The sequence below is a fragment of the Callorhinchus milii genome, unplaced genomic scaffold, assembly GCF_018977255.1.
Source record: "Callorhinchus milii isolate IMCB2004 unplaced genomic scaffold, IMCB_Cmil_1.0 Scaffold48, whole genome shotgun sequence".
Classification (NCBI taxonomy): domain Eukaryota; kingdom Metazoa; phylum Chordata; class Chondrichthyes; order Chimaeriformes; family Callorhinchidae; genus Callorhinchus; species Callorhinchus milii.
In genome coordinates, this window is record NW_024704789.1 from 23,907 (window position 1) to 49,991 (window position 26,085).

The following is a 26,085-nucleotide window of genomic DNA, read 5'->3' on the forward strand; positions in this document are numbered from 1 at the left end:
GACGGAGGTGGGCAATGTGATGGAAGTGGGGAAAAGCATCCCTGGTCAAGGAGCAGATATGGGGGAGAAAGGAGAGCTGGGGATTGAACCCGACACCTAAGTTGTGCATGGGTTTGGAGAGTCTGAGGAAGAGCCTGGGGTGGGTGATAAGACCAGACTCTCAGTAACGAAAACATTGATAGGAGCCAAAGGTTATGGTTTCCATCTTGCCAACATTCAGCTGCAAGAAATTTGTGCTCATCCAGGTCTTGATGTCTGTCAAACAAGCTGACAGGACATCAGTGGACTGCGAGTCGCAGCTGGAGGAAAAAGTAGATTTGTGTGTCATCCGCATACATGTGGAAGTTGACCCCATGTCTGCAGATCGCATCGCCGAGAGGGAGGGAGCATGTAGATGAGAAAAAGAGGGCCAAGTGAGCCTCGGGGGGGAAACACTTGTCGAGATGTACTGTTGCCTGTTTGTTAAGTAGGACTCGAACCATGCAATTGCAGTGCCACTAAGGTGGATGAGGGAGGAGAGGGAGTGCATAAAGGTGGCGTGATCGACTGTTGAAGGAGGCAGAGAGGTCCAAGAGAATGAGGAGGGCAGGGGGAGCCCTGATCAGAGAAAGAGGATGTCATTTGTTACTTTAACGAGCACTGTCTCTATGCTGTGGGAAGGGTGAAAACCGGACTGGAGGGGTTTAAGAGTATGGAGTCGGCGGCCGTGTCTTCAGCCCCGAGGCTCCGGAACTCCCTTCCTCACTCCCTTCGCCTCCTCTCTTCCTATTTTCAGGTATCGGCTGAAGACCTTTCTTTTCAACCGTGCCTTTGGTCAGCTTCTTCCCCTCCCTCTGGCTCGGCCCCGGGATCCGTTACTGTGAAGCGCTCTGAGACACCGTCCAGGGTGGAGGGCGCTATATAAATCCAAATTGTTGTTGGGAGTGCAGGGAGAGATATGAGTGAAATTGACTTGCTAATGACATGTTCCAAAACTTTGGCCAGGAAGGGCAGGTTTGAGATGGGTCTGAAGTTTGTGAGATTGGAGGAATCAAGGGCAGATTTTATTTAAGAAGAGTTCTCTCTGCCTGTTCATCAACAGGCAGACAGGACAACAACAAATTACATTTGTATAGCACATTTCACGTCGGGAGGATGTCCCAACAAGCGGTTCAACAACACTACTCTCCTACTATTGCACTGTAGTGATCGTGCCTGGTTGCCAATACATTCAACCTCTGACAACGCCTTGGCCTGATCACCAGAAAGTTCAAACGACAACTATACACTGTCCCAATCAATTCAGATAGCTGCTTGCTTCCAGTGTAGCATCCAACTTCATTCAACCCAACCGTTCAGCCTCAGAAGTCTGCTCTTCTTCCTTCATTATTTTCAAAACCAATTATATATTCCTTTAACCTGAACAAATTAGTAATTCAGATTTTGTTTTAGTCTTGACTGTCACAGAACAACTTTTCTACTCCAATGAATAGTCCCAACTGTCCCAATTTCTTCTCACAACTAAAGCCCCTCATTCCTGGTATAAATCTTTTAAATCTTCACTGCACTCTCTCCAAGTCCTCATCACCTTTCCTGCTATGAGGTGCCCAAAATTGATCTAAGTACTCCAGCTGCGACCTAACTAGGCTGTACTGCAGCTATGGTCTAACCAGTAACTCCAACTTCAATTGATATTAGGAACTAAACAATGAACAAAATGATGTACTTACCTCTATGTGCTGGAACATGAAGGGATGATTGCATATCTTTCTCAGCTGCATTATGGTATTCATGAGGGTCTTAGCACCACCTTTACCCTGAAGACAAAAAATAGTAGGAACTCTATACACAATTTAAGAGGTGTGCAGGGATCACCACCAAATGACCTTTAAACATAAACCCAATAATTCTACATTGGAAATTTATTTTGAAGCAGTTTTTCTATAGGTTTCTCTAAAGAACTGAATTCAACAATTAGCCAAATTCTGAAGTGCTATGTTAGTATAGGAAATTGAAACCCAGACGGAATTTCTACCCACTATTTTCCTGTACAATTTATAAGATCAAAATACTGTTCTTCTTAGTTGTTGAAACTAGGATGCAACTAGGATTCAAGTCTGAGCAAATGCACTTGGCTGTACTATTGGGATGAAATTATATATTGCACTGTAATACCCGACAACACAGCCAGGAATATGCAACTTAATTAAATGTCAACCTTGACACTGTGGCCCAAACTTTTCACGTCTAGGATCTGTGTTGAAACACAGACAAAATACCCTGGTTTGTCAACTGTAAGAAACAAATGTTATGCTGGTTGAGGTTATAATTGCTCCAAAGTATGAATAAAATCTTGACTATTAAAGCTACAAAAAAATTCCATTCCTCACAATTGAACAAGTCACCTCAAAGACTGCAGCAGCCTTCTGGGGACACGGCCACCTTTTATGGACACAAAACATTTTTGATGCTTTGAAATCTGCCTTTTTGGTCTGAATTTCCTAAGATGCTTTCTTTAAAAATAATACTCTGGAGGATGAAGTGAAAGCCTAAATATAAAATGAAAGATATTCAAGCCATAGAAGATACATCACTCAATACTTGTACCACTAACATCGAGTGTACCTTTTTATCCTTCTCAGAACCGTCAGTTAGAAGAATTCCCTTAGCTTGCATGTGACGATACAGAACCTTCTGTAGAGAAGACATGTCACATTTGATGACATATTCAACCTAAAAATCAAATTGAGATGGGTTAACATATGAAAACATAGAAAATAATCTAGCATGAATATTGATGGATAGGAAGATCTACAAATTTGTTTCAAACAAATCTGGTCTGAGTAACAGCTTCATGAAATTAATATGCATATTGAATGTGGGTTTGCGAACGGGTGAGTTTCCCACAATTCCAGTGAGATTGTAACCATCAAAAAGGCAGACAATGGTGCATTTAAGTGTCAGCAACCACCAGAGTACACTAAACCCTGTGAGATCTCTGCCCTCATTAGTTACCTCTCAACAGCACCCTATTTCTGTTTTTTTCAAAAAATACAGCTGTACAAAGTTACTTATACATGTCCGTTAGCGAGTTACATTTAACATAACCTAGAAACATGTGAGCAGCAACAACCTTTTCTGGTAATTGGGATTCCACTTCTTTTTTCAGCCTCCTCAGTAGAAAAGGACGCAGCACTTTGTGGAGACGTCTGATAATGAGGATAGTTTCCTCCTCATTCAAGTCTACCTGCAAAGCAAAAGCAGGAAAGCGGATTTTAATAAAAATTCTTACACAAAGGTGGACTGTTTGCTATATGTAAGCTACATTTACACAGGGAGTCACAGATACCCTTCATTATGTAATCTATGTAATAATTATACAATTACCCAATCCCTTTCATTGGTTTCCACACATTTCCCTCTGTATTCATATCACACGTTATATAACAGACCTGGTTTAAATGTATTAATTTAAGTTTTCAATTCTTTGTAAGAGTTTTTAATAAGTCCTTGAGAATTGCCTGCAGAACACATTAATATTTATAAAATGAAATCTCTCACGTAGTTTACACAAATACTTGAAACAAAAGAAATGCTGACAATGAACAGACAACCAAAAAATGCCTGAAAGAGAAAGGTGGCTCAGGCAGCAAACATTAACCCAACATTCTCTTTCAGATGGTGATGGGCCTGCTGTGGATTTCCAGTATTACTGTGTCTCATTTAAAATTTCCAGATTACATATCTTTTGGTTACATATCTTTATCCACAGGTGCCAGAATCTACCCAAAGTCAAACAAAACCATTCAAAAAGTCACACACGATCCTACAAAATTAGGTTTGCTAATTTGATGTTTNAAAAAAGGTTTGAGCCTCCCATGTAAGGTGTACTCTCATAGGTGTGCATTTGGTTTAAAATGTGAATTGTTATTAGACTGTTTGATTTCAATTGAAATCCGAACACTAGTCTCCAGAGACCTTTATGTTTTTGGTTGCTAAAAATGTTTCCTTCCATACCCATGAGATGCTTGGTAGGGAATTTTCCCCTAGCACCATTATGTAAATGTTTCCTCAAAAGTAGTCCTGGCTACCTCTAATGGAATCGTTCCTCCTTGGCTGAGATGCAAAACTCAAGGTAACAATTGTGGCCATAAAAATTCATTCCATCATTCCCGAGTGCCAATTAGAGCACTACGGTTTGCCAGAGAACTGCATTCATGAAAACCTCAAGTTAAAGTATTTCAAAACACAAGTGTAAACAAATAGCAAAAAAGATTCAGTCCAATTACTCAAACACTCACAACCTGTCTCTGACAATTATTTTACTTTTCAAGTTACTATCATTTTTTGATTTCACACAATAAAACAATAACAACCACAACAACAAGCATTTACCCTTCAAGCAGGGTAACGTCTCTTGAGGCCAAGGTAGGGAGAAAGAGGAGGTGAACACTTGGCACAGTCATTTATGATTTGATCACACTTTGGCTTTACGTGGCACGTTTCATGCAGGATTATGTCACAAAGCAATTAACAGAGGCAGAGTGGAACCCCAAGCAATGTTGTTTCTTTGGGGGGGAAGAAAAGGGAGAAAGAGGAGGGACCAAAGAGGTAGGTTTGCAGAACAGTTTTAAAAACAAAGTTGGAAGAATTTAGGGAATGTCCTCCAGAGAGTGGGGCACAGTGGTTAAAAGCTCAGCCGCTAATAGTAGTTCAGAGAGAGCAAAGGATGTGCAGCAGTTTATTGAGCAGTGCGAGCTGGTGAAAGAGTGGGACTGGAGGAAATTAGAGGTAAATTGGGTGCAGGGAATGAGGTATTTGAAAGCAAGAACGAGGTGAGAATCTTAGAATCAATCTGTTGGGGGAACAGGAAACCAATGAAACCCAGCAAGGATGAAGATGATTGGCATGGGAGAGGGTATCAGCCGTGAAATTGAGGAGGTGAAGCTTACGGATGGTTGAGCGCAGAAGACTGGTGAGGAGAGCGTTAGAGAAATCGAGGCCAGAAAGGACAAAGGCGAACTGTACCACACAACAAACAAGATGTTTACCCTTTCTCCAGTCATGGCAAATGGAGCATTGAACCATTGTTCAAAGGTGTTGCAGCTTTTAAAGATGGTCGGCAGCAGAAAGTTTAGAAGGGCCCAGAGTTCTGGCAGTTTGTTCTGCAATGGAGTTCCAGTCAAGAGAACCCTACGAGGTGCAACATAATGTGTGTTCAACACCTGCGTCAGCTTGCAGTGGTGATTCTTCATACGATGACCCTCATCTACGATCATGTATTTCCATCGAAGCTGAATGCAAGAGGAAAAAGATTTGGAATGAAAATGTCGTCAGCATAGAGGCTTCATTTCCCTCCTGATATCTGCCAGATTTCCTTCCCTCCTGAAAGTGTTGGGACTCCTTCAACTGGAGCATGCTCTTTGCACCCTTCCACACACCTCAACCAAATGGCCATTTGGTAATGTGCCATTCTCCACAAGGATACTCATCATTTCTAGATTTAAAACTCAAGCCTCTTGCATTTGCGTCTTTCAAGTTACTGATATTAGCACATTTAGGGGGTTGTTACAAGCTCTCCAACATGTAAAGAGAATTAACCTTAAAGCTTTAAAAAAAAGCACAGGGGAATCTCATTGCATGTTCGACAGAGTCCAACAGTTCAATGACGGCGTTAAATGAAACACTGATCCATTTTTAGGTGAACTGGGCACTGCTGACATCACTTCCTGCACACTGCATCTGATATTCATATCACTTTCTGTGCTAAGTCACATTAGCAACACTTCCTGCTGCACATATGTACAAGACATAGAAATTGTCAGCAGCAAGACAAATTACAAATTGGCTATTTTCTTTTGCACTGGAAGATGAAGCAGCGCTATACCGAATGGCAATATAAATGGCACTAACCCAGTTATAATGAACTCAGTCGAACACGCTATGAAATTCCCTTATATTTTTTTCAGCTTTGAGGTTAATTCTCCTGTCGGGGAACTTGTGACAAGCTCCAGCAGTGGCAACCTAATATCAGCAACTTAAAAGAAGCAAATGCTGGAAGCTTGAGTTTATCTATGATCTTGTGTCTAAAGATAACCAAATTACACATAAACATTCTGTGTTAGTTAGGTCAAAAAATGCCCAAGTCGTGCTGTACCTTGGCAAGGACATGTTTATCCTTAATGATGTATTCATATGTGGTTAGAAGAACATTGAATTTTCCATTGCGTAGCGTTGGAACAAATGACCGTCGCAGAGCTGGAGTTCCCTAAACAAAACATATAAGAGTAATGTTAACAATAATGGCCAAGAGCGATTTAACCAATATTGTAAATTCAATTTAGAATAGGCAGGAAGGCACAAAGCTGGACGCATTGCAAGCTGGAGAAATATCAGACTACGTTGACTTTTTAATTTACAACAAGTAAAGAAACCTACAGATGCATCTTTCTACTTAAACAATACTGTTATAATTATTTATTTAGATTATGGGAATTTAGATTCCCAGCACTGTCAGCAGCAGTCCCGTGCAGTTCCTGGCTCATACTGCTTATCAGCACAACTACAAATTAAGCACATTATAATAAGATTTACAATACAATGTGGTACAAATAGATCCTATGTCAATTTTATAAGTTTTAATTAAATGTGCATATTTCCATCTGTATATTTTAGCAAAAATATACAGCCCAATTCCTATAAGTCTCAAAAATACAAGCATCGCACAGATAATGGCACAACCCAACAATGCCCACAGCAAAACATGTGGAGCAAGCACCTGGGAGACATCTGAAATCAAAACAAGTAATGCGCAGCCTGACCCTGAGCTGTGCAACCGCAAAGAGGTGTGGGTCCCCTTCTGAGAACACATTCCATTCAAATCGCTCCACTCCTTAATAATAATAATAATCACTGCTTCCCATCAGAGGAGCTGAAGCCCAAATCAAATCTTCAATAATCACTGCTCACCCAAGCTACTACAGACTGCAACAACCGATCAATGACCGTGCTTGTCAGTTCAATTAACCAAAGAAAAGTAAATCCTTAACAATGAGAAATACCATCCAATAGTTACAGAACTTGAAGTACTTCAATACAGACATCTAATTGCACTGTGCAATTCTGCACAAACTCCATTAAACCAAGACCTGAGAAAGTGAACTTAAAACAAAATAGCAGCAGGAATTAAATTGTTTAAATAAGAAATAGCTAACATCAAATCAATGCCTTCATTCCAACTGGATCCATAGCATTTTGCAATGGTTTAAACTGAACACAAACTGACCTTGTACGAAATCTTCACAACTGATGGTGCCCACTTATCAAATTCATAAACCCAGTTGGACAAAGTTCTAAATGGAGAGAAAAGATAAAAAGGCTTTTAAATTAGTTTCAAACAAAACTGCTTATTTTGTAATGTTTAATACACATACACACACCACTACTTTAACATTTGCAACTACATCTTAACACCATGGAGTGAGTGATCAATTTTATTTCGGGGATTGTTGGCCAGGACACAGGGATAAATTCTCTCCTCTTTTCCAATAACCCCATGGGATTTTTAATGCCCACCTGGACAGGCAGTGGAATCGATTAAATTCTCATACAAAGGACGGTGCCTCCAACAATGTAGCACTTTCCCAGCACTGCATTGGACTGTCATCTTAGACTATGTGGGTTACAAGCCTCAATGTGGGGCTCAATCCCACAACCTCCTGTCTGAAGAGGCAATTAACATTTCAGGCAATTAGGTGGTTTTGCAAAACTACGACAGGATTATAATAATCCTTGCAATTGATGTAGTGATGTCTCAAACCACTTCACAGGATATAGTGTAAAGTGAATTGACTGTATATTTTGTGGGCAAAATGCGGCAACCAATTGCACACAGCAGTGCCCCACAAACAGTTGTGGATTGAGTGATCAAATTATTATTATTATTTATTCATCAAGGCATTAGTACCCCTGGAAAAGCAATTTGCCAATCGACTAACAACCAGGTCCTACTTAACTGCAAGGGAAACAGAGGTGTGTGAAGTAAGGAAACCTGCCCAACATTTTGCCCTGCCGGAATCAAACCCAGGTCTAGTGAGGTGAGTGGTCTAACCACTGAGCTACAGGGCTTCATTTTATGTTTGTGTACCTGATTAATGACTTGAAGCCATCAAATAGTTAACTAGTCACAAACCGCAAAATATTCAGCTTGCATTTGTGAGAGTCGATACAAATTTGGAAGCTAAATTGGAACAGAACATACACTGGAGTCTAAGCATTGAGGCATGTTAGTACATCGGGATGAGTAATCACAGGAGTTTAAAAATAAGGTGCTTGGAGTCTTACAGAAAATGCTTTGTTGCAAACATCGATAAAAATGGTCTATAAAATATACAGAGGTCAAAATTCATGAAAAATATAGCTGTATGTTTAATACAATAGGGAGCTTTATGTCAGAGGAGAGATCAACCAAGTAAGCCACCAGCTAACTGCTGCACTCTCCTTCAAACCCCCCACCCCTCCCTTAGTCTACAAAAATCAATTTCTTGATTGAGTTGCCTTGAGGAACGCTGACTCATTTACTTTGGACAGATCTGGTGTATTGTTCCATCAAAGTCAAAGAAGCCCCAGGAATTCATGTAGCAAATATCAATTTCTTTTTGTCAAATTTGCAAGGAAAATAATTAGTCCTAAAAATTATTTGCAGGGCCACATTCACAAAGGGCAACTCTAAAACCACTTTTAAAAAATGGTAAAAAGTGTTCAGAACATCTTTTAAATCAGTCTTCATGCTTAATGATATGAATGAGTTGAATTTGACAATTCCCTCCCAAAATATTTACGTTGTGTAGCATGAATTATACGATGTTTACCTTCAATATTTGTTCATGTTTTTAGTTATGTATAAGTAAGAATCCTCGAATTTGGAAGAACACCATTTACGTCAGAAGGACAAATCAAAGTACTTCCCAGGATTTTACTGTGTTAGTGACAGTATTTGCATGCAAATGAGACAACCCAAATTGCACACAAGCAATGTCCCACAAACAGTCATGAAGTGAAATACCAATGTTATTTGGGGATTATTGGCCTGGACACCAGGAGAAACTCCCTTCACTTGCCAGCAGTAATCCTAATAAGGATCTGGATTTTGAACACAACCAGACTGGGCCCGAAATTGATTTTTTAAAATTTCCGCGGGCTATATGCAGACTCCCTCTGACCCACTCTCTTAGCATGTCCCTGCCTCACTGCTTACAGGCCTTCAGTGGCTAGAGATATCGACTTTACTCAGTTTCAATCCCGCGAGCAGAAGATTGCTTATTCATTGAAAAAATCCCAGTATTGGCATGGTATTTACACTTAGCAGGAAATTCAAGACTGGATCTCCGCCACCCCCACCCCCCCAGCTCTGAGCTTTTAGTGCATTTCCAAAATCTTGACAGTCGAAATGTTACACTGAAGTTTCATAGCTATAATTTTTTTAAAAAAGGGAATTTTAATCTTCATTTCATTTGCATATCCCAACATCCCAGGTAGAAATGCTGCCCATTTATACTTGGTCTATAAACAATTAGAAACATTGTTGTCAAAAACACTCAAGTATTATGGGATTGTCTTTTCTTCTCCTTCACCCCCAATCTCCAAACAAATCTTTCATAGAAATTTCCCAAAGAACACAAAACCGTTGAAACCATAGTGGTTGAATATTGTGGTATAATCTACACATCTCCTTATATTTAGTGAAGTGTAAATGCTCAGGGCATTACTAAGCAGAGGGATACACTTAAGGGATCAGTTGAATATGATATTTAACCAACTGGTAAATTGACCAAATATCAAAGAAAACTCTGTATGCTATGTGGGACAGCTATTGAATAATTACAGCAAACACATCTGTTTATCAACATGGACATGTATATATATTTTTTAAAAAGAGCTTAAAAGCTGATTTAATACAGATAAAGATGTTGCAGGATTTACTTTCCTAGAACTCTTTAAGAACAGCTCAAGTCATTGAAAGAGGGCAAAATATTCAGAATGTAACTGGAAAATGAATGGTGGGTACAAATGGACAGAGGATAAGCAGAAATCTGCAAAATTAGCAGCCTCTTTACATGATGCAGAAATATTTCAAAGATCGAATAAAAACTTGTCATACTGCTGTTTTTTCCAAACTTCAAGTTAGGCATGAAACTACACTATTTTAAAAAAATTATGAATATCAAACTTGCACTTTAAACTAACTAATTCCTAGCCTGCTTTTGGGAAACAAAAATAAGATGCTTTAAATAAACCATGAAAATGACGGCACTTTTTCTGACTAATTACTTTTGTATACAAATTTTTTGTACACAAATCTTGGTGCAAAGCAGAGGCAAGTGCTCCTTTAAGATTCTCAGGAGCCTCATACAGTTAATTGGTGGCTAACAATCAACCCACAGCTGTTTGTGTGACTTTGCTGTGCCCAAATTGACTGCCATGTTCACTTATAAAAAAAATATACAAATCCTGTGAAGTACTTCCTCCCACAAAAGTTCCAAAGCACAATGAATTAGCCTTACGAGAGAGGTACAATGATGAGATAAGGTCCGTTAAGTCTCTTGTGCTCCATCAGGTAAGCGATTAGTCCTATAGTCTGGATAGTCTTTCCCAGGCCCATTTCATCTGCCAGAATGCCATTCAGATTGTTGTTGTACAGAGAAACCAGCCATTCCAGTCCTTGAAGCTAAACATCAGGAAAGGGGTGGGAGGGNAAAAAACACCATTTATGATACTTAGCAAGCAACTGTTCCTCTATATCAGAATTTCTTTTTGCATTTTGAGCTATATTTCACGGCTGCTTCCAGAAGCTGCTTTAAAAGCAAAATATCATCTACTTATGTGTTGAAATTAAGGTGTATAACGATTGCACAATGTATCATCCAGCACATTGTTCCATAACTATAGTTCATGCCTGAGGCCAGAAATTCTTCAGTCTTAACATTTAAGATCATGCACAATTTGGAGATTTCTTAAGTTCACTCTTAATGTGAAGCAGCTTTTTCACAGGCCTTTCAAGTACTGCAGAAAATCTGCTTCAAATTAAGACTGAATTTAAGAATTTTCTAACAATCTGGTTGAAGTTTGGGGATTTTGATTTCCTTGCCCCTTGCGATTATTTTGGTTGCAGCTTAGACTACAAATCCATCTTCTTACCTGATACTGCTTCAGCATTCCATTGATAAGGAGACTGGATTGTTTCTCTATCCGCTCAGTCACTGCGTGAGCCACTGCATAATATGACTGGGAACCCTTCATCCCTGCTCTCATGCTATATTCATCGTCAACATCTTGTTTAGCACATCTAGATTTTTTTAAAAAAAGTAAAGCGTTCAAGAGGGTTCTTATCTATTGTAAAAAGAAATCATACAAGAAACTATAGACCAGGAATATTATCATTCCATATCAGGCACACATAGAACCAGTTTCATTCAAGTAAAATGCAACAAATTACACCTCTGCAGAATCCCCTGTGAGATAATCTCTTACCTGTCATAGTACGGTGCAATTAATTGCATCAGGATGGTCCAACCTTTTGGGTGCCGAGGGCCGGATGCCCATTTGAGAAGCCTCCGCAGGCCTGACTACTATAAAATGCCAGTATAAAGCTAAAGGCATGTAAGGAAGGCAATTTGACTGACCTTGGTTCATACTTTATCTGGTTTGGACGACTATGGATCAACACAGCCATAGCCTCAGATGGTTCCAATTTTCCTCAGAAAACTGCTCCATTTATACCCTATGAATATCATTCAATTAACTAAATACCACGGGGGTGGGGGGGCGGGTGATATGAAAACTAATTCTTAGCATTATATTTTTTGAGGAACATAAAGATCATAAATTAGACTGATGTACACATCTTTACACTATCCTTTTAAGATTTTGACTTGAAACTCAAGTGCAGTTTACACTAAGTTACACTAGAGCTGGTTAAAGGGAAGTAAAGGGAGAAAAGCAAAAACCTTACAACACATTTCTTTCCATAAAGACAGAAATGCTTGTAGTCTCTTCCAACACGAGAGCACCCACCCTACGAAAAAGTTACCATCTGCGGTTTACAATGCAATAAAATGTTCCAAGATTAATTATCTAAAGGGAAAATGCTGGAGATAAACTTCCACATGTACGTAGATGACACCCAATTCTATCTTTCGGCCTCTACCCTTGACTCCAGGACCACTGCTGTCATACTGACCTATCCGCTCATCAGGCTCCGGCCTTCTCCATGTTCCTTGCCCAGCCCACGCCACCATAGTCGGTCGGGCCTTCAGCCTCTTCCCCCATCCTTTGGAAATCCATCCCACAGTCCTTTTACCTTGCTCCCTCCCCTGCCTCCTTCAAGTCAGGTCTCAAGACCCTCCTCTTCAAGTGCGCCTTCGGTCACCCTCCTACCCCTACCATCCCTGCCCGCCACCCCTCCCTAATCCCAACCCCCTGGTCGGGTCCCAATCCCTGACTGTCCACTGCCTTGGGATGTCCTCCTGACATGAAAGGCTCTGTACAGATGTAATTTGTTGTTGTTATAAACCAACTGCAATGAAGTGCTGATACGTACTCAATTATCTGTTTGGCGAAAAAGTCTGATACGTCTTCAATGTTCGGGCCAATGATCTTTTTTTCAGTGCCAGGCGCAAGTAGGGCTTCTTCATCCTCCTCCTTTAAACAAAATACAAACTTTACTTAGGATAGGCAAACGCCATTTGTACTGACGGGTTTTGATTAAGTGTAGATATAACAAACTTATTTTTTAAAAAGTATGCACTGGAAGAATCGCATCCCATTAATATGACCCATAACATGGCAATCTGGACATCTACAAGCGACTGGGATGATGAATTCAGTTTGAAGGGGATGGAATAGAAAAGGGATGCAAAGATTTATTAAAATAAAAACTAAAAAAATGCACATGCACTTATGAACTCACTGCACATTCAATACTTTACTTGATTATTATTCACTGCCTGAAGCAGTGGTTGAATCAGATAGTATAGTATGCATGTTGAGGGAGTGAAAAAGAAGGGTATGGAAAAGAGTAAGAAACGGGTCAAAGACTCGTGTAGGGTGCAAACACTGGCATAGACTAGTTGGGCCGAGTGGCCTGTTTCCATGCTGTACGTTCTTTGTAGTTCTTGTGAAGGAAGTTCCTGTGAAGCGCTTTGACACCAACTAAACTGGTCCACTCGTATCTTTCTGCCCAGCTATTCAATAATAAATTGGCAGAGTAATATTAGTAAATTAAGATTTACTAAATTAAATTAAGGCACTATATCGAACGTAAGGATTATTATAATAAGCACTCACTTCACAGATTATGGATGAAGTCTCCACATTACTACACTATTGGAAACATGTTACATAGATATTAGGCACCACAGAAGAAAGCTTACTGGAACTCTGACAATATGCTGAAAAATAAGACGTGAATACCCATAACCAAGTTCTTGATTGGAAGAGGGGTGGGAAAAGAAAGAAAGCAAGAGAGCCAGTCAACCCAGATTGCATCTTGTACACCACAAAGCAATAAAGCATGAGCAGGGGGTTTCCAATAACAACAAAAAATGGGCAATATGGTTAATGTCAAGGAATTAGACTTGGTTTTAAACACCATTAAAAGACTAGGGGAAATGTACTTTACTCGATCAGTAGCTTTTGTACTTTTTGATTGCATTGTATACATTAAAAAGGAACACAAAACAGCAACTCAAAGCAGTTACATTAAAGCTGCCATTCCCAGCAATAAATGTGTAAGGTGAACGTCAACCATGGATGGCAGAATCAAAAACTCATTTAAGTCTGGAGCATTAGGAGTCAGCATCACATATGGCTCAATATACTATTATCTGCCCTTTTTCACTGAAAGTTGAGAGTCAGCTTCATGCAATCGGCCTCAAAAAAATCTAAATTGATATATAAATTGCTTTGGATTTAAAAAAAATAAAAGCTCCACAAATCACTAAAGCTTAGAGCGGTTTCACGCTTGACAAGTCGTATAAGTAAGCTCTGCTTCGATTAGTATGATCTGAACTCTCTGTCTGTAGAGGTATCACAAGACACGACAGGTAAGAAACCAAGCAAGGAAGACAAGAAAAGAAATAAGCAAGTAATTCAAACGCCACATATCAATCATGATGCCTCACCAAAAATCCTAGCAACAACACTGAAGCATAAAGAACCTCAGGCGATTTGGTTTGAAACAATTTTGCAGAAATTACTTTAGCTGAAATGGATTTACAGCCGANTTTTTTTTAAGTGGAAATTTTGATGGTGGTCTAGGGGGTGTACGTCCCAAACGAGGGTCAGCTCGGATGCTGATTCTGCTCTACAATTCTTGTGTAATTTGCAAGGAGCCAAACGGTAAACGTTTTTTGCAAAGATAAGGAGATCACACACAAAGAATTCCATTTCTGGAGGCCTGAAAGCAGGGCTCTTTCAGCATTCTTGGCCATGAAATGGTGTATCATTTTTCACATTATAATGGGAGTTAAGAAAAATATTTTAATTTAAAGGAAAAGTAATTTTCTGAAGCAGGTCATTCACATTGCAATACAGTTTTAATACCCACTGAATTGGTCCACTCTCATCTTTCTGCCTGGCTATTCAATAGCAAATTGGCATAGCAATATTAGTAAATTAAGATGACGTTCACACACAATACTTGGGTGTCAAACATTGCCCTGAAAACATGCAGCAATTATATTAGCTTAAATGTACTTTGGCAGTAAATGGTGGTCAGTGACAACTTGAGGACTGTCATCCATGACTAATGAATGAACTTCCAGGAAGCCACTGTTCAGCCAGTCCAAATGTGATCATATTTTCTTAGGATCTTATCGGTTTATTATTTATATTCTGCGCTTAATGGAATGATATGAGATATGATATAAAGGATATGAGAGAGAAATACCTTAAATCAAAGACCCATCTGCCTGTTCGGTTAGATCAAATAATAATCCTTACATTTGATACAGAGCCTTATCACGTTGGCGAGACGTCAAAGCGCTTCCCAGGATATACTGTGAAGTGGATTGACTATGTATTTTGTGGGCAAAACGCGGCAGAGAATTTGCGGGCAGCAGTGTCCCACAAACCGCCATGGAGTGTTTGACCAATTTTATTTGGGGGATGGTTGGCCAGGACACCAGGAGAAACTCCCTTCTCTTTCAAACAGTGCCATGGGATCCTTAACGTCCACCTGAGGAGCTAGACAGGACCTCAGTTTAATGTCTTATCTGAAAGACGGCAATACACCCTCAGCAACGCACTGGACTGTCATCTTAGACTGTGATTCCAAGTCCCCACTACCTTCTAACTCAGAGGCAAGAGTGCTACCACTGAGCCAGGCTGACACATGATGTTAAAGATTCCATGGGATTTTGTTTCCATTTCCATCCCTCCCAAACAAACAAAAAAATGATCATTCACTTCATAGCTATTTGTGCAAAAACTGGCACCTGCATTCGTCCACAAACAGAATTACTACACTTTGCTATGTTGCAATGTGATAAAGCATTATATCAAATGCAAGGTTTATAATGTAGAACAATTAAATGCAATAACTATAATCTCAGTTCCCCCAAACAAAGCTTAAAGAAGTTAAATATCTGCTGTAGTAGTCGATGGATGAGCCTTTACACGGGGGTGGAAGGGGGGATGGAGAAGGAGGAGAGACTGTATAGAGAGATGGAGTGGGGAGGAGAAAGAACTGCACACTCCATGCATCTTTCTCCAGAGAAACTATACCTCGTAAGGAATTAGCTGTGATGGAGGAAGTAGCAAAAAGGCAATACATTTGTTAAACTTAATACTGCAGCTTCAGAAACAGTACACATAACAAAATTTTAAACAAGGGAGCACTTACTTCCTCTTCATATTCTGACCCACTCGCCTCACTGTCTGATCGAGGGGCTACTTCGTACCTGAAAGTAGACAATAGAGAAAGCCAACCAAGTGAATAGCTCTAAAATTGATGGATTGCAGATGGTAAAAAATAGACAAGACATTTCTTATGAAAACTGCAATATCAGTTACAAGATTGCACCAATGGGAGATAATTATGGGGATTCCAAACTGATCAGTTTTTGTAAGTGATTCAAGACACATCCTCCTGATGTGAAATGTGCTATATAAATGTAAATTGTATTGTATTTCATTTCCACTACAAATCCTGAATATGGTCTTCAGGGTTCAAGTATCTGAATTTGTAGTACCAAAATAACTAGTACTAAACTTGTGCTGCCCAGTACAAATACAATACAAAATTACATTTGTATAGCACCTTTCACGTCGGGAGGACACCCGAAGGCACTGGACAGTCAGAGATTTGGACCCGAGCTGGGGTTCAGGATCGGTTTGGGTGGAGAGCAGGGAGGGTAGGAAGGGCGCGGGAGGCTCGGTCGAAGAGGAGGGTTTTGAGATGTGACTTGAAGGAGCCATGGGAGGCAGCGAGACGAAAGGATTGCGGGATGGAGTTCCAAAAGGTGGTGGCAGAAAGGCTGAAGGCCCGACTGCCGATGATGGGGCGGGCTGGGCAGGAGACGTGAAGCAGACCATGGCCTGCTGAGCGGAGGGAGATGACAGGTTGATATGGGGTTAGAGGTAGGAAGGAGCAAGGTCGTGGAGGGCCTTGAAGGCGAGTACACGAGCTGCAGAGTTCTGGATGATCTGCAGCTTGTGGAGGAGAGTTGGGAAGGCTGACAGGCAGGGAGTTGGCATAGCCGAGTCTAGTTGTGATAAATGCGTGCATGAGGGTTTCGGCGGCCTGAGGGGTGAGGTAATGGCGGAGCCAGGCATTGTTCGGAGGTGGGGGAAGGCAGCGCGGATCATGGCATGAATGTAGGGTGAAAGAACAGTTGAGGGTTGAACAAGATGTCAAGGTTCCGGACTGGCTTAGTAAGGTGGAGTGTGCATCCCTAGATGGTGATGCTGTCAGCACCTGAGGTGTGGAGGCACTGACAGGAGCCAATCGTGAGGGCCTTGGTCTTGTTGATGTTCAACATAGGAAGTTAGCTCTCATCCAGGACTTGATGTCTGACAGACATTCTGTCAGGACAGTAGTGATCCTGGAATTCAGGTTACAGGCAAAGAAATAGAGTTGGGTATCATCCGCACACATGTGGAAGTCTGCAGATGATGTTACCAAGAGAAAGCATTTACAGGTTGAAGAGGAGAGAACCAAGGACAGAGGCCTGAAGAACGCCACACAAAATGGTGCGGGGCTAGAGAAGAAGCTGTTTGTAGAGATAAAGTGGAAACAGTGTGAGAAGTACGATCGGAACCACTCAAGAACAGAACCATGAAGATTGAGGTGAGAGGAGGGGCGATGGAGGAGGATAGAGTGGTCATGATCTGGGCTTTCTCGTTTCTCCTCCCCACCACGATTATGCAAACAATACTGCATTACAAGGTATTGCTTTACATTGTGTCATCAGTCCTAACCCAGACCAGATTGCAAAGCTCTCAAACATTCTTTCAGAGCTCTGCGGGATAGGGTTTGTTCTTCTTATTACTATTTCACCAGATACATAGCAAATAACTGACTTACCCTGGATTCATTTCAAGCCAGGTATCCAATTGGGCAGCTTTCGGAGCCTCTGGACCCTGGAGAACTTTACCAGTTTCAGCGTGAATAACCTTGACTGGCAAATCACTCATCTGACTACTTTCATCCAAAAGCTTAAAAGATAAAGCATTAGAGTTACAAAGCAGAATTCACAGATGAGTCACACCAGAATATCAAAAAAAAAGTATCCTAAAACAAATCAATATTATTAGAATAGCCTTTAGGCAAATTACTACTTAATTCAGTTTAAAAATATGCCCAAGCATGCCTATCATGGCTCAATCTATCCAACGAGCATCTGAACCAAAGAAACTACAGGTTTGATCCCCGATCTCACCTAGGCTCGCCGCACAGCAACTGGCTTCATTACCCCAAAGAAGGAAACTTCATATATTTATATAAATTATAAATACATATAAATATGTAAAAGTGTGCATATCATATTCACGCCTTTGTTACTTCTCAACTCGACTTATCAAATGCTTGCCGGTCTCCCTTGCTCCACCACTCATAAACTCTAGCTTATCCAAAACCCTACCGCCTTCTTTCTCACCTGCACCAAACTCCGCAAGTCCATCACCGAGTCCTCAGCAGGGTCCGCTGTCTCCAAACCGATTGATTTCAAGGTCCTCAACCCTACTTATAAATCAGCTATAATGCAATAATAATTGCTAATTTTGGTGATCTTCCTCACTCCTCCTCCAGTCAGCTAATTCAGGTTTGCTGTGCATCTTCTGCCGGCTCCAGAGGCCGACCTTTCAGCTACTATACCTCTAAGCTCTGAAATCCCTTGTCTCACTCCATCTGTCTTCAAATCTCACCTTAAAATATACCTCTTTAACTGTGTCTTTGGTCACTTACCCCTTCCCTCTGTCCTGCTCAGTGTCCGATGAAATCAAATCAAATTCACTTGATAACTCACACTCCTGTTACTGCAATGAATTAAACTACTCTTGACTCAACTGCTTTTGACCTTTTTCATGGTTGTTCTACAGGGACTGTTTTTTTTAAACTATGAAGTATTACAGAATATGCATATGAAGTAAATTATCTACAAAGCAATTTTTGGAAACAGCTCACCTCTCCATCAGGACCAAGGCTGGAGCTCATTCCTTCTCCAGGTTCCTCAGTTTTCTGCTGGTTTCAGAAGAATACAAAGATATTATAAGTATCTATACAAACAACAAACACACACACACTTATTGAATCTCATTCTTTGCCACAAGGTTGATTAAAAATACACCAAGAAGGCAATTACAGAAGCAAGTGAAGTATTGCAGAAGGGTAAAGTGTTTGTCATTCTTTCCCTGATGGCAAAAAAAAGTACAAGGTTGGTTGATTTCGCAAGAAAAAGGTTTACTTAAAAAAAAATCGAAAATAATCTCTTCATTCAGCTGAGTGCGTAAAACGCATAACAGTGGACAGCACTATTGAGTCATATAGAATGCGGAGATTCTGAGTCTCAGTCACTAGCCTCACTAAGTTCCCCATTTCAGCTGGTGCAGCAAATGGGACTACTGAATTAGAACTTGGGGAGGACCTTCTGGGAGAGAAACAAGTGAAAAAAACCTACAACAAAGGAATTTCACATTCTCTTGATCACTCTCTAAGCAACACCTGCCGAAATTATAATAAACCTTGCATTTGATATAGCGCTTTTCACGTCTTCTAGGCGTCTCAAAGCGCTTCACAGAATATACTATGAAGTGTATTGTCTGTATATTTGTGGGCGAAACGTGGCAGCTATTTGCGCACAGCAGTGTCCCACAAACAGTCGTGGATTGAAGTGACCAATTTATTATTGTTCTTTTTTCTTGAGGGATTATTATCAGGTGTGTGGAGTAAGGAAACTTGCCCAAGATTTCGCCCTGCCGGAAATTGAACCCAGGTCTCTCACTTGCGAGGCAAGTTCTTTAACCACTGAGCTACAGGACTTCCACAGAGCTACAGAAATTGCCTGCAAGTGTTTGCTGAGTGAGGGTTTAAGCACAATGACATTATAGTGATATAGGCTGCCACCTATTCCTGCTCAGGCCATTTGGCAGAGACACTGTGCGCCAAGAGGAATCTTTGAGCCAAGAGGAATNAAAAAAACAAGAAAAATTAAGAAGGTAGAGCAAAGAGTGAAAATGCAACAAAATAATGGGCACAAATGAAACGTGCATTAGATTTAATAAAACTCTCTAGGAAATATACTGTTCAAGAGTCTACGTTTTAGCAATTTCTATTGGAAGAGAAACAAGCTTTGGACTAGAAACTACCCAAATTGCTACCAAACTACAATTTAGAGGAGCCGACTACAAGAGATCAGGGATAAAGTTAAAATACCCCTGAATTGTACATGCATGACATGTTTTAAATGGGAGATACAAACCCTCTTTTTCTTCTTCTTCTTTTTCTTCTCTTTAGCTGCCTGGGCAGCCTTGTGCTCGTAGACCAGTTTCGTGAGGCTTGCAACATACTCGTCAGTTTGTTGAAGTAGGTATGCCAGACGCTTATCCTTTTTCTGATCAATCAGCTTGCGGTAGCCTTCTTCATCTTCTGCCTGTTAACATAATTTTTTTTTAAGACAGGTTCGATTAGTATTGAACGGGTCTCTAGCTTTAGTCTTACAGCAAAATTGAAACAAAAACTCATCTCCATTTTCGAGAGACTGCAAAGAAACTCCACGAATTGAAGTTCGGATTTGTAATGATTTCTTGTTATGGGGTACGGACAATCAGAGCTTTCTCTCATGGCCATTAGAGACTAGTCAAAAGTGGACCTCAAAAGAGCTTCTCAAGTGACAAATATTTTTCCTTACCATCAGCCTCCTCATTCTTTCTTTCTCAATCCTCTCAGTTTCTTTCTTCTGCTCACGTTCAGTGTTGGCATGCCAAGTGCCAATGGCTCTGGAGAGCTTTTGTATTTTTCCAGTAACTGAACGGTGATACTCTTTGAAGTCCTTTGCATGTTGCAGAATGCTGTTGAGATATTCCTAAAATACAGATAGTACTTGCAGTTGATTTGCCAGACCAATGTACACTACAAGCAATGCTGAATTATTAGAGCATAATTTGTTAAGAATTAGAATAAAAGCTGTTTAAAATTGTTACGATTACTGAAGAAAAAAATGCTCCCTTAATGGAAAAACAAATCAAATAAACATCAGAATAAAACTGAGAACATTTTAATGCGAACAGATTTGCCAAAAGTTATTTTGTGTATTTAAGGAATACACAATGACTGAGCCATTATTAGAAAGATGAAATAACGTTTCTTCATGAACAAAGAAGATGAAAACAATTTAAATTTTGAATTGTTTCCAGTAATTTCAGTTTCTACAAGCCGGTAAGTACCCAAGCATGCAAAGGTACCACAAAATTCAAAATGACACTACTGTTTCCAATACATCAATACAACAATAGTACATGGTTTGTCTACAATACTGCATTCAGTCATTCTTCCTTCCACCAATAGAAAATGTAAAAACATAATATTATGCCAGGCCTGTTAACTCAAGTGTGCAAGTCTAAAAGCTCCATGTCTTTAGCACCTTATTTTGCTTGACAAATTCCACAATAGTTGCCGTGGATACCCCAATTAGATAAATGTACCCAAACTGTGAAATTGTAAAAGGATGAGTCACAGTGACTGGCGCTTTCTGCGTTTGACCCTCCGCAACTCCACTTTACATTGACTGCAAGCAAGCCAAAACTGAATTTGGCATCTGAGTGGAGGTCTAAAAGGGTCAGCCTGCAATACATTGAAATTTAGACCCAAATCTGGACTAAAGTGATTTACGTGCTCTCATTATGAAACTTTGCAGTCAGTGGATCAAACTCCACTTCTGATATTTGACTATTGCACTCAAGAATAAACTACCATGTTATATATAGTATGCATTTCCCATTGCTTTTTTTTCCCCACAGATAAAGACCAGGTGCAATAGTAACATTATCCAAACCTTTGGGATCCATCATCACCATCACTTTTTACTCCTTTACCAAAGTCACAAAATCACTACTCCAGGTTTTTTAAAATATATATATTAAAAAGCTAAATTAAAAACAGTTTTGCAAGGATTTTAATTTTTTCAGATTTTAATGAAAACATTTATAAGATGAAGATTGAAAAACATTCCGAAAAAAAGAAAAATAGTTTACAGCCCATTTGATGGCCACATCTTCAGTAGATTCAACTGCATGAATTCATTTAACTGTGGGAGCCAAAACTACAACTCAGTCCTAACCTGAAAGGAAGGTCAAACATACCTGATGTTTCTGCCTGCGCTTACGCTCTTGTTCGATCTTTTGCTGCTTCTCCAGCTTTTCTGTGATACGAGCCTCCCGCAGTGACTGGCGCTTGCTGCGTTTGTATGCCTTTACATTAAGTGCCGTTTCCAGAGTCGTGTCACGGCGCATGCAGGCTACCACCTCTTGCCTCAACTGTTATTTTGAAAAACAAGATCTATTATTCAAACACAAATCATTTGTAATGCAGCGTTACAGAATCAATTAAAATCTAACCACATTATTTGTACCTTCCACATTGCTAGCTTATTATCAATAGCCTCTGGATACCATAACATTGTGGTTTATACATTTGAAGAGTTTGACTACAAATGTAGCGAAAATGTATTAGCACTACAGGAAGAAATGTCAAACTTTGGAAAATATACACTAGATGCGTTTGTTTGTTGATAAAAAAAAGGGTTTGTATCTCGTCTATTTGTGGCAGAATCATGTCCACTGCATCAACAGATCACTTGTGTATCAGGCAGGGCAGACCAAACTATAGAAGCCAATTTACTGTCAAAGTCACAGGGACATTCAAAAAAAAGTCTCTACAGAGAATGTGCAGTTGGTTCAACATTTAACTCAAGAAATGTATTTACCCATGTTATGCCTGTGCTGTGAATATTCAAGAAGAGCAGTAGCAATTTATTGCAGTCAAGATTTCAGTCCAAAACTGCAGCCCATCTCCTTCACCTTGCTTCTGTTTGGAGTTGCAAAGCAAGTGGTTTGCATCAAGCTAGCAAGACTGCCTGATGCAAATCTCCTGCGAATTGAAACTGTAAATTAAGAACTGTGCGCATCAGGTAGGAAACCTCATTTAAGACATTCCCCCTGATTTATGAACTGAATGCAGTGGACAAAGTCCAAACTATAAACCCGGTGGGGTGGGCAGAAGAAACAAGGTCAACATGACCCAATCTGGATGAACCTTATGGGTTTAAAAGTCTTAAGTGGGCTGAAGGTCAAGTTGTTTGCTGCCATCAAATTCAATGTCCAGAAAGTAGGAAAACAAGCTGTCTGGATAACCTGTGCCACGTCAGTCAAAGTCATAGTGGTGTAATGGGGTTAGTGGTGTTCCTGGTCTGTATACTATCGTGTTGTGGACGTTACTGACATGCCTGGGTTGCTACACTAAAATCATGTAGTGCAGTGGTGTGATTGGACTGTTAACTGTTAACTACTATAAGCCAATAAACAAATAAAAAAAACCATAAAATCAAGATAGTCCCATTTCCCAATCTATCATTTTTACGAATCCATACCTGCCGCTGGAAGTTCAGTAGACGAAGAGCCTTCAATTCAACAGTAGCTTTATTGCGCAAATCCGGTGGCAAAGATCCAGGTAGGTTTTCAAGTTCTTGAATTCGATGAGCAATTCGAGCCTGAAGCCTTTGTGGAGAAAAAGTTTTGATTAAAATTCAACAATGAAACTGCAAGAATTAATTGTGTCACAAGTTTTAAGTGGCACAGATCGCAACACAAAAGGTTTTTTAGAATAAAAAAAATCTTTAAATCATGAAAGCGACCTCAAATGCAGAGACAATTTCATCAGTCATTCTTTCATCTATTTTTAAAATGACCTTATTTAGGATTGGTTGGTTTTGAAGTCCATCGCAGTTAACATTATTTCCTACACAGTGAAGAATGATGGGATGGTGGGGGTAGGGTGATAGACTTGCAAGCATTAAACACCACGCAAATTGGGAGTAACATTGGAAAAACTAGATACAAACCCAAATATGTTTCAGCATTCTGAACATTTCAATACATCAACACAGTTAATTCACACTGATCAGGGGTGCACGAGGAGGGGGGGTCCTTCCTCCAAAGGGAACCACTAGCATTTGGCTTAATTTAAAAAAAGTAAAGTGTGATGCTCTGTTACAAAGGTTTGAGGCTTCAGTTTTATCATTTATTTTCCAAGAAAGCATTACAGTCAAAGCAGGAAGCACTTGATTCTTGGGGACAATACATCTTAATAGTTCATTTTCAAAATTGCCAAAATCTGAATTCTCATAGTGATAAACAACAACTTGCTTTGATAAAGCAGCCTTCATGCGGGATAGCGTCCTGGAGCGCTTGACAGGGGCGGGGTCTTTATGAGGGACTCCTTTAAAAACAGCCGTCATCACTCCCATCCTTAAAAAACTCTCCCTGGACCCATTCCTGCTCTCAAACTACTGCCCCATCTCCAACCTTTCTTTCCTTTCCTAGGTCCTGGAATGAGTTGTTGCTTCCCAGCTTTGTTCCTTTCTCTCCCGACACTCCCTTCGTGAACCACGCCAAATTGGGTTTCCGTGCCGCCCACAGCACAAAAACAGCCCTGGTCAAAGTGACAAATGACATTCTGCCCATCTCCAACCAGGGCTTCATCAACAAGACAGAGGCTCTCCTGATTGGCACCCATCAGCACCTCCCACCTCAGGCGCTGACAGTAACACCATCCGTGGATGCACACTCCATCTTACAAAGCCAGTCTGGAAACTTGGCGTCTTGTTTGAACCTCAACTATTCTTTCTACCTCACATCTGCGCCATGACTGGCTCTACCTTCCTCCACCTCCGCAACGTCGCCCGACTCCGCCACTGTCTCACACCGCAGGCCACCGAAACCCTCATACATGCACTCATAACACCAAGGCTTGATTATGCAAACTCCCTGCTTGTTGGCCTCCCCAACTCCTCCCTCAAGATTCTGGTCCTCACCTTCAAAGCCCTCCATTGCTTTGCTCCCCCTACTTCTGCGACCTCCTAACCCGTACCATTCTGCCCGATCCTTCCGCTCAGCGGGCTCTAGCCTGCTTCACATCCCCTGCTTCGCCCACCCCGCCCTGGCGGATGGGCCTTCTGCCACTCTGCCCCTACCCTCTGGAACTCCTTCCCGTAGTGCCTCCGCCTCACCCCCTCCCTTGCCTCCATCAAGACCCATCTCAAGAGCCTCTACTTCAACTGTGCTTTCGATCATTCTGGTTTCCCCCCCACTGCCCTCCACCCCATGCCCTTCACCTTCCCCAATCCCGACCTTAAGCTCGGGTCCGAAACACTGACTATTCAGCGCCTTCGGATGTCTTCCCGATGTGAAAGGCGCTATACAAATGTAATTTTGTTGTTGATTTGAAAGTTGGGATGGAGGGGGGAAGGCGGAGGAATAAAGGGAGAGAGTTTGAGTTCCAGGGCGTAGAGGCTGAAGAGATGGCCACCAATGGTGGAGTGGAGGGGATAAGGGACGAACAGGAGGCCATAGCCAGCCGAGTGGAGGCAACGGGTGGGGTGGGGGGGCGCAGGCAAGCAAATCGGATAGGTAGGCATTTGAAAACAAGTGAGAGGATCTTGAAATCGATTTGTTCAGTAATTGGGAGCCAGTGGAGCCTGGGAAGAACTGGTGTAATGGTGGTACGGGCATATATCAGGAGGATGCCTCAAAGTGATTCACAGGATATACTGCAAATAATAATAATAATAATAATAATCCTTGCATTTGATATAGCGCTTTTCACGTCGGGAGGACATCCCAAAGCGCTTCACAGAACACACTGTAAAGTGAATTGACTGTATATTTGTGGGCGAACGCGGCAGCCAATTGCGCACAGCAATGTCCCACAAACAGCTGTAGATTGAAAATGACCAATTTATTATTGTTTTGGGTTTTGGAGGGATTATTATTAGGCTCTGTGTGGAGTAAGGAAACTTGCCCAAGGTTTCGCCCTCTGCCTGGAATTGAACTCAGGTCTCTCACTTGCAAAGCGAGTGCTCTAACCACTGAGCTACAGGACTCCACGTGCAGTGACTGTGGCAGTGACAGTCGGGAGTGGAGGTAGGAGAGGGAGAGCGCAGGCGGAGCCGAGGCCTAGCCGTGTATATAAAGCACAGTCAGGTGAGGAGCCGCTCAGTCGAGAGCGGAGGTAGGAGCTGAGGTAAGTGAGGGGGGGCGGGGGGGCCTTTCACAAAGTTACGTCAGCGTGACATCACAGTCAATGTTTTTTTTATATAAAAACCCAGCAACAACAACAACAACAGCCTGGCAGCCACTGCCCCTCGGCCATGACCTGGGAGGCTAAGCCTGAGGGCTGATGCCGTCCTGCTGGTCGCTTGCTCCCGGTCTCTGCATGCGCATTTTGGCTGCCGCCCCGACCCGGGCCTCCCCTTAAATGTCTCTCCTCCCACGCCCCTCTATGTCTCTCCTCTCACCCCCCTCTGTCCTTCTCTCCCACCGCCCTACCCGCCTTCT

At 41.2% G+C, this 26,085-nt stretch overlaps 1 protein-coding gene across 2 annotated transcripts in view; it reads right to left on the reverse strand.

Annotated features, from left to right (window-relative positions):
• The window catches only part of smarca2 (SWI/SNF related, matrix associated, actin dependent regulator of chromatin, subfamily a, member 2), a gene marked incomplete at its 3' end in the record, with an annotated part of 74,850 nt that overhangs the window by 21,048 nt on the left and 27,717 nt on the right, over window positions 1-26,085 (reverse strand). The window contains 16 exon segments of one of the 2 annotated variants that reach the window (XM_042345447.1): window positions 1,710-1,796; window positions 2,605-2,712; window positions 3,113-3,226; window positions 5,031-5,273; window positions 6,137-6,247; window positions 7,265-7,331; window positions 10,542-10,705; window positions 11,176-11,323; window positions 12,578-12,678; window positions 15,881-15,938; window positions 17,564-17,694; window positions 18,662-18,715; window positions 19,956-20,126; window positions 20,385-20,558; window positions 21,835-22,008; window positions 23,121-23,247. In XM_042345447.1, the coding sequence (XP_042201381.1) occupies window positions 1,710-1,796; window positions 2,605-2,712; window positions 3,113-3,226; window positions 5,031-5,273; window positions 6,137-6,247; window positions 7,265-7,331; window positions 10,542-10,705; window positions 11,176-11,323; window positions 12,578-12,678; window positions 15,881-15,938; window positions 17,564-17,694; window positions 18,662-18,715; window positions 19,956-20,126; window positions 20,385-20,558; window positions 21,835-22,008; window positions 23,121-23,247 (2,032 nt within the window). 2 annotated transcript variants of the gene reach the window in all.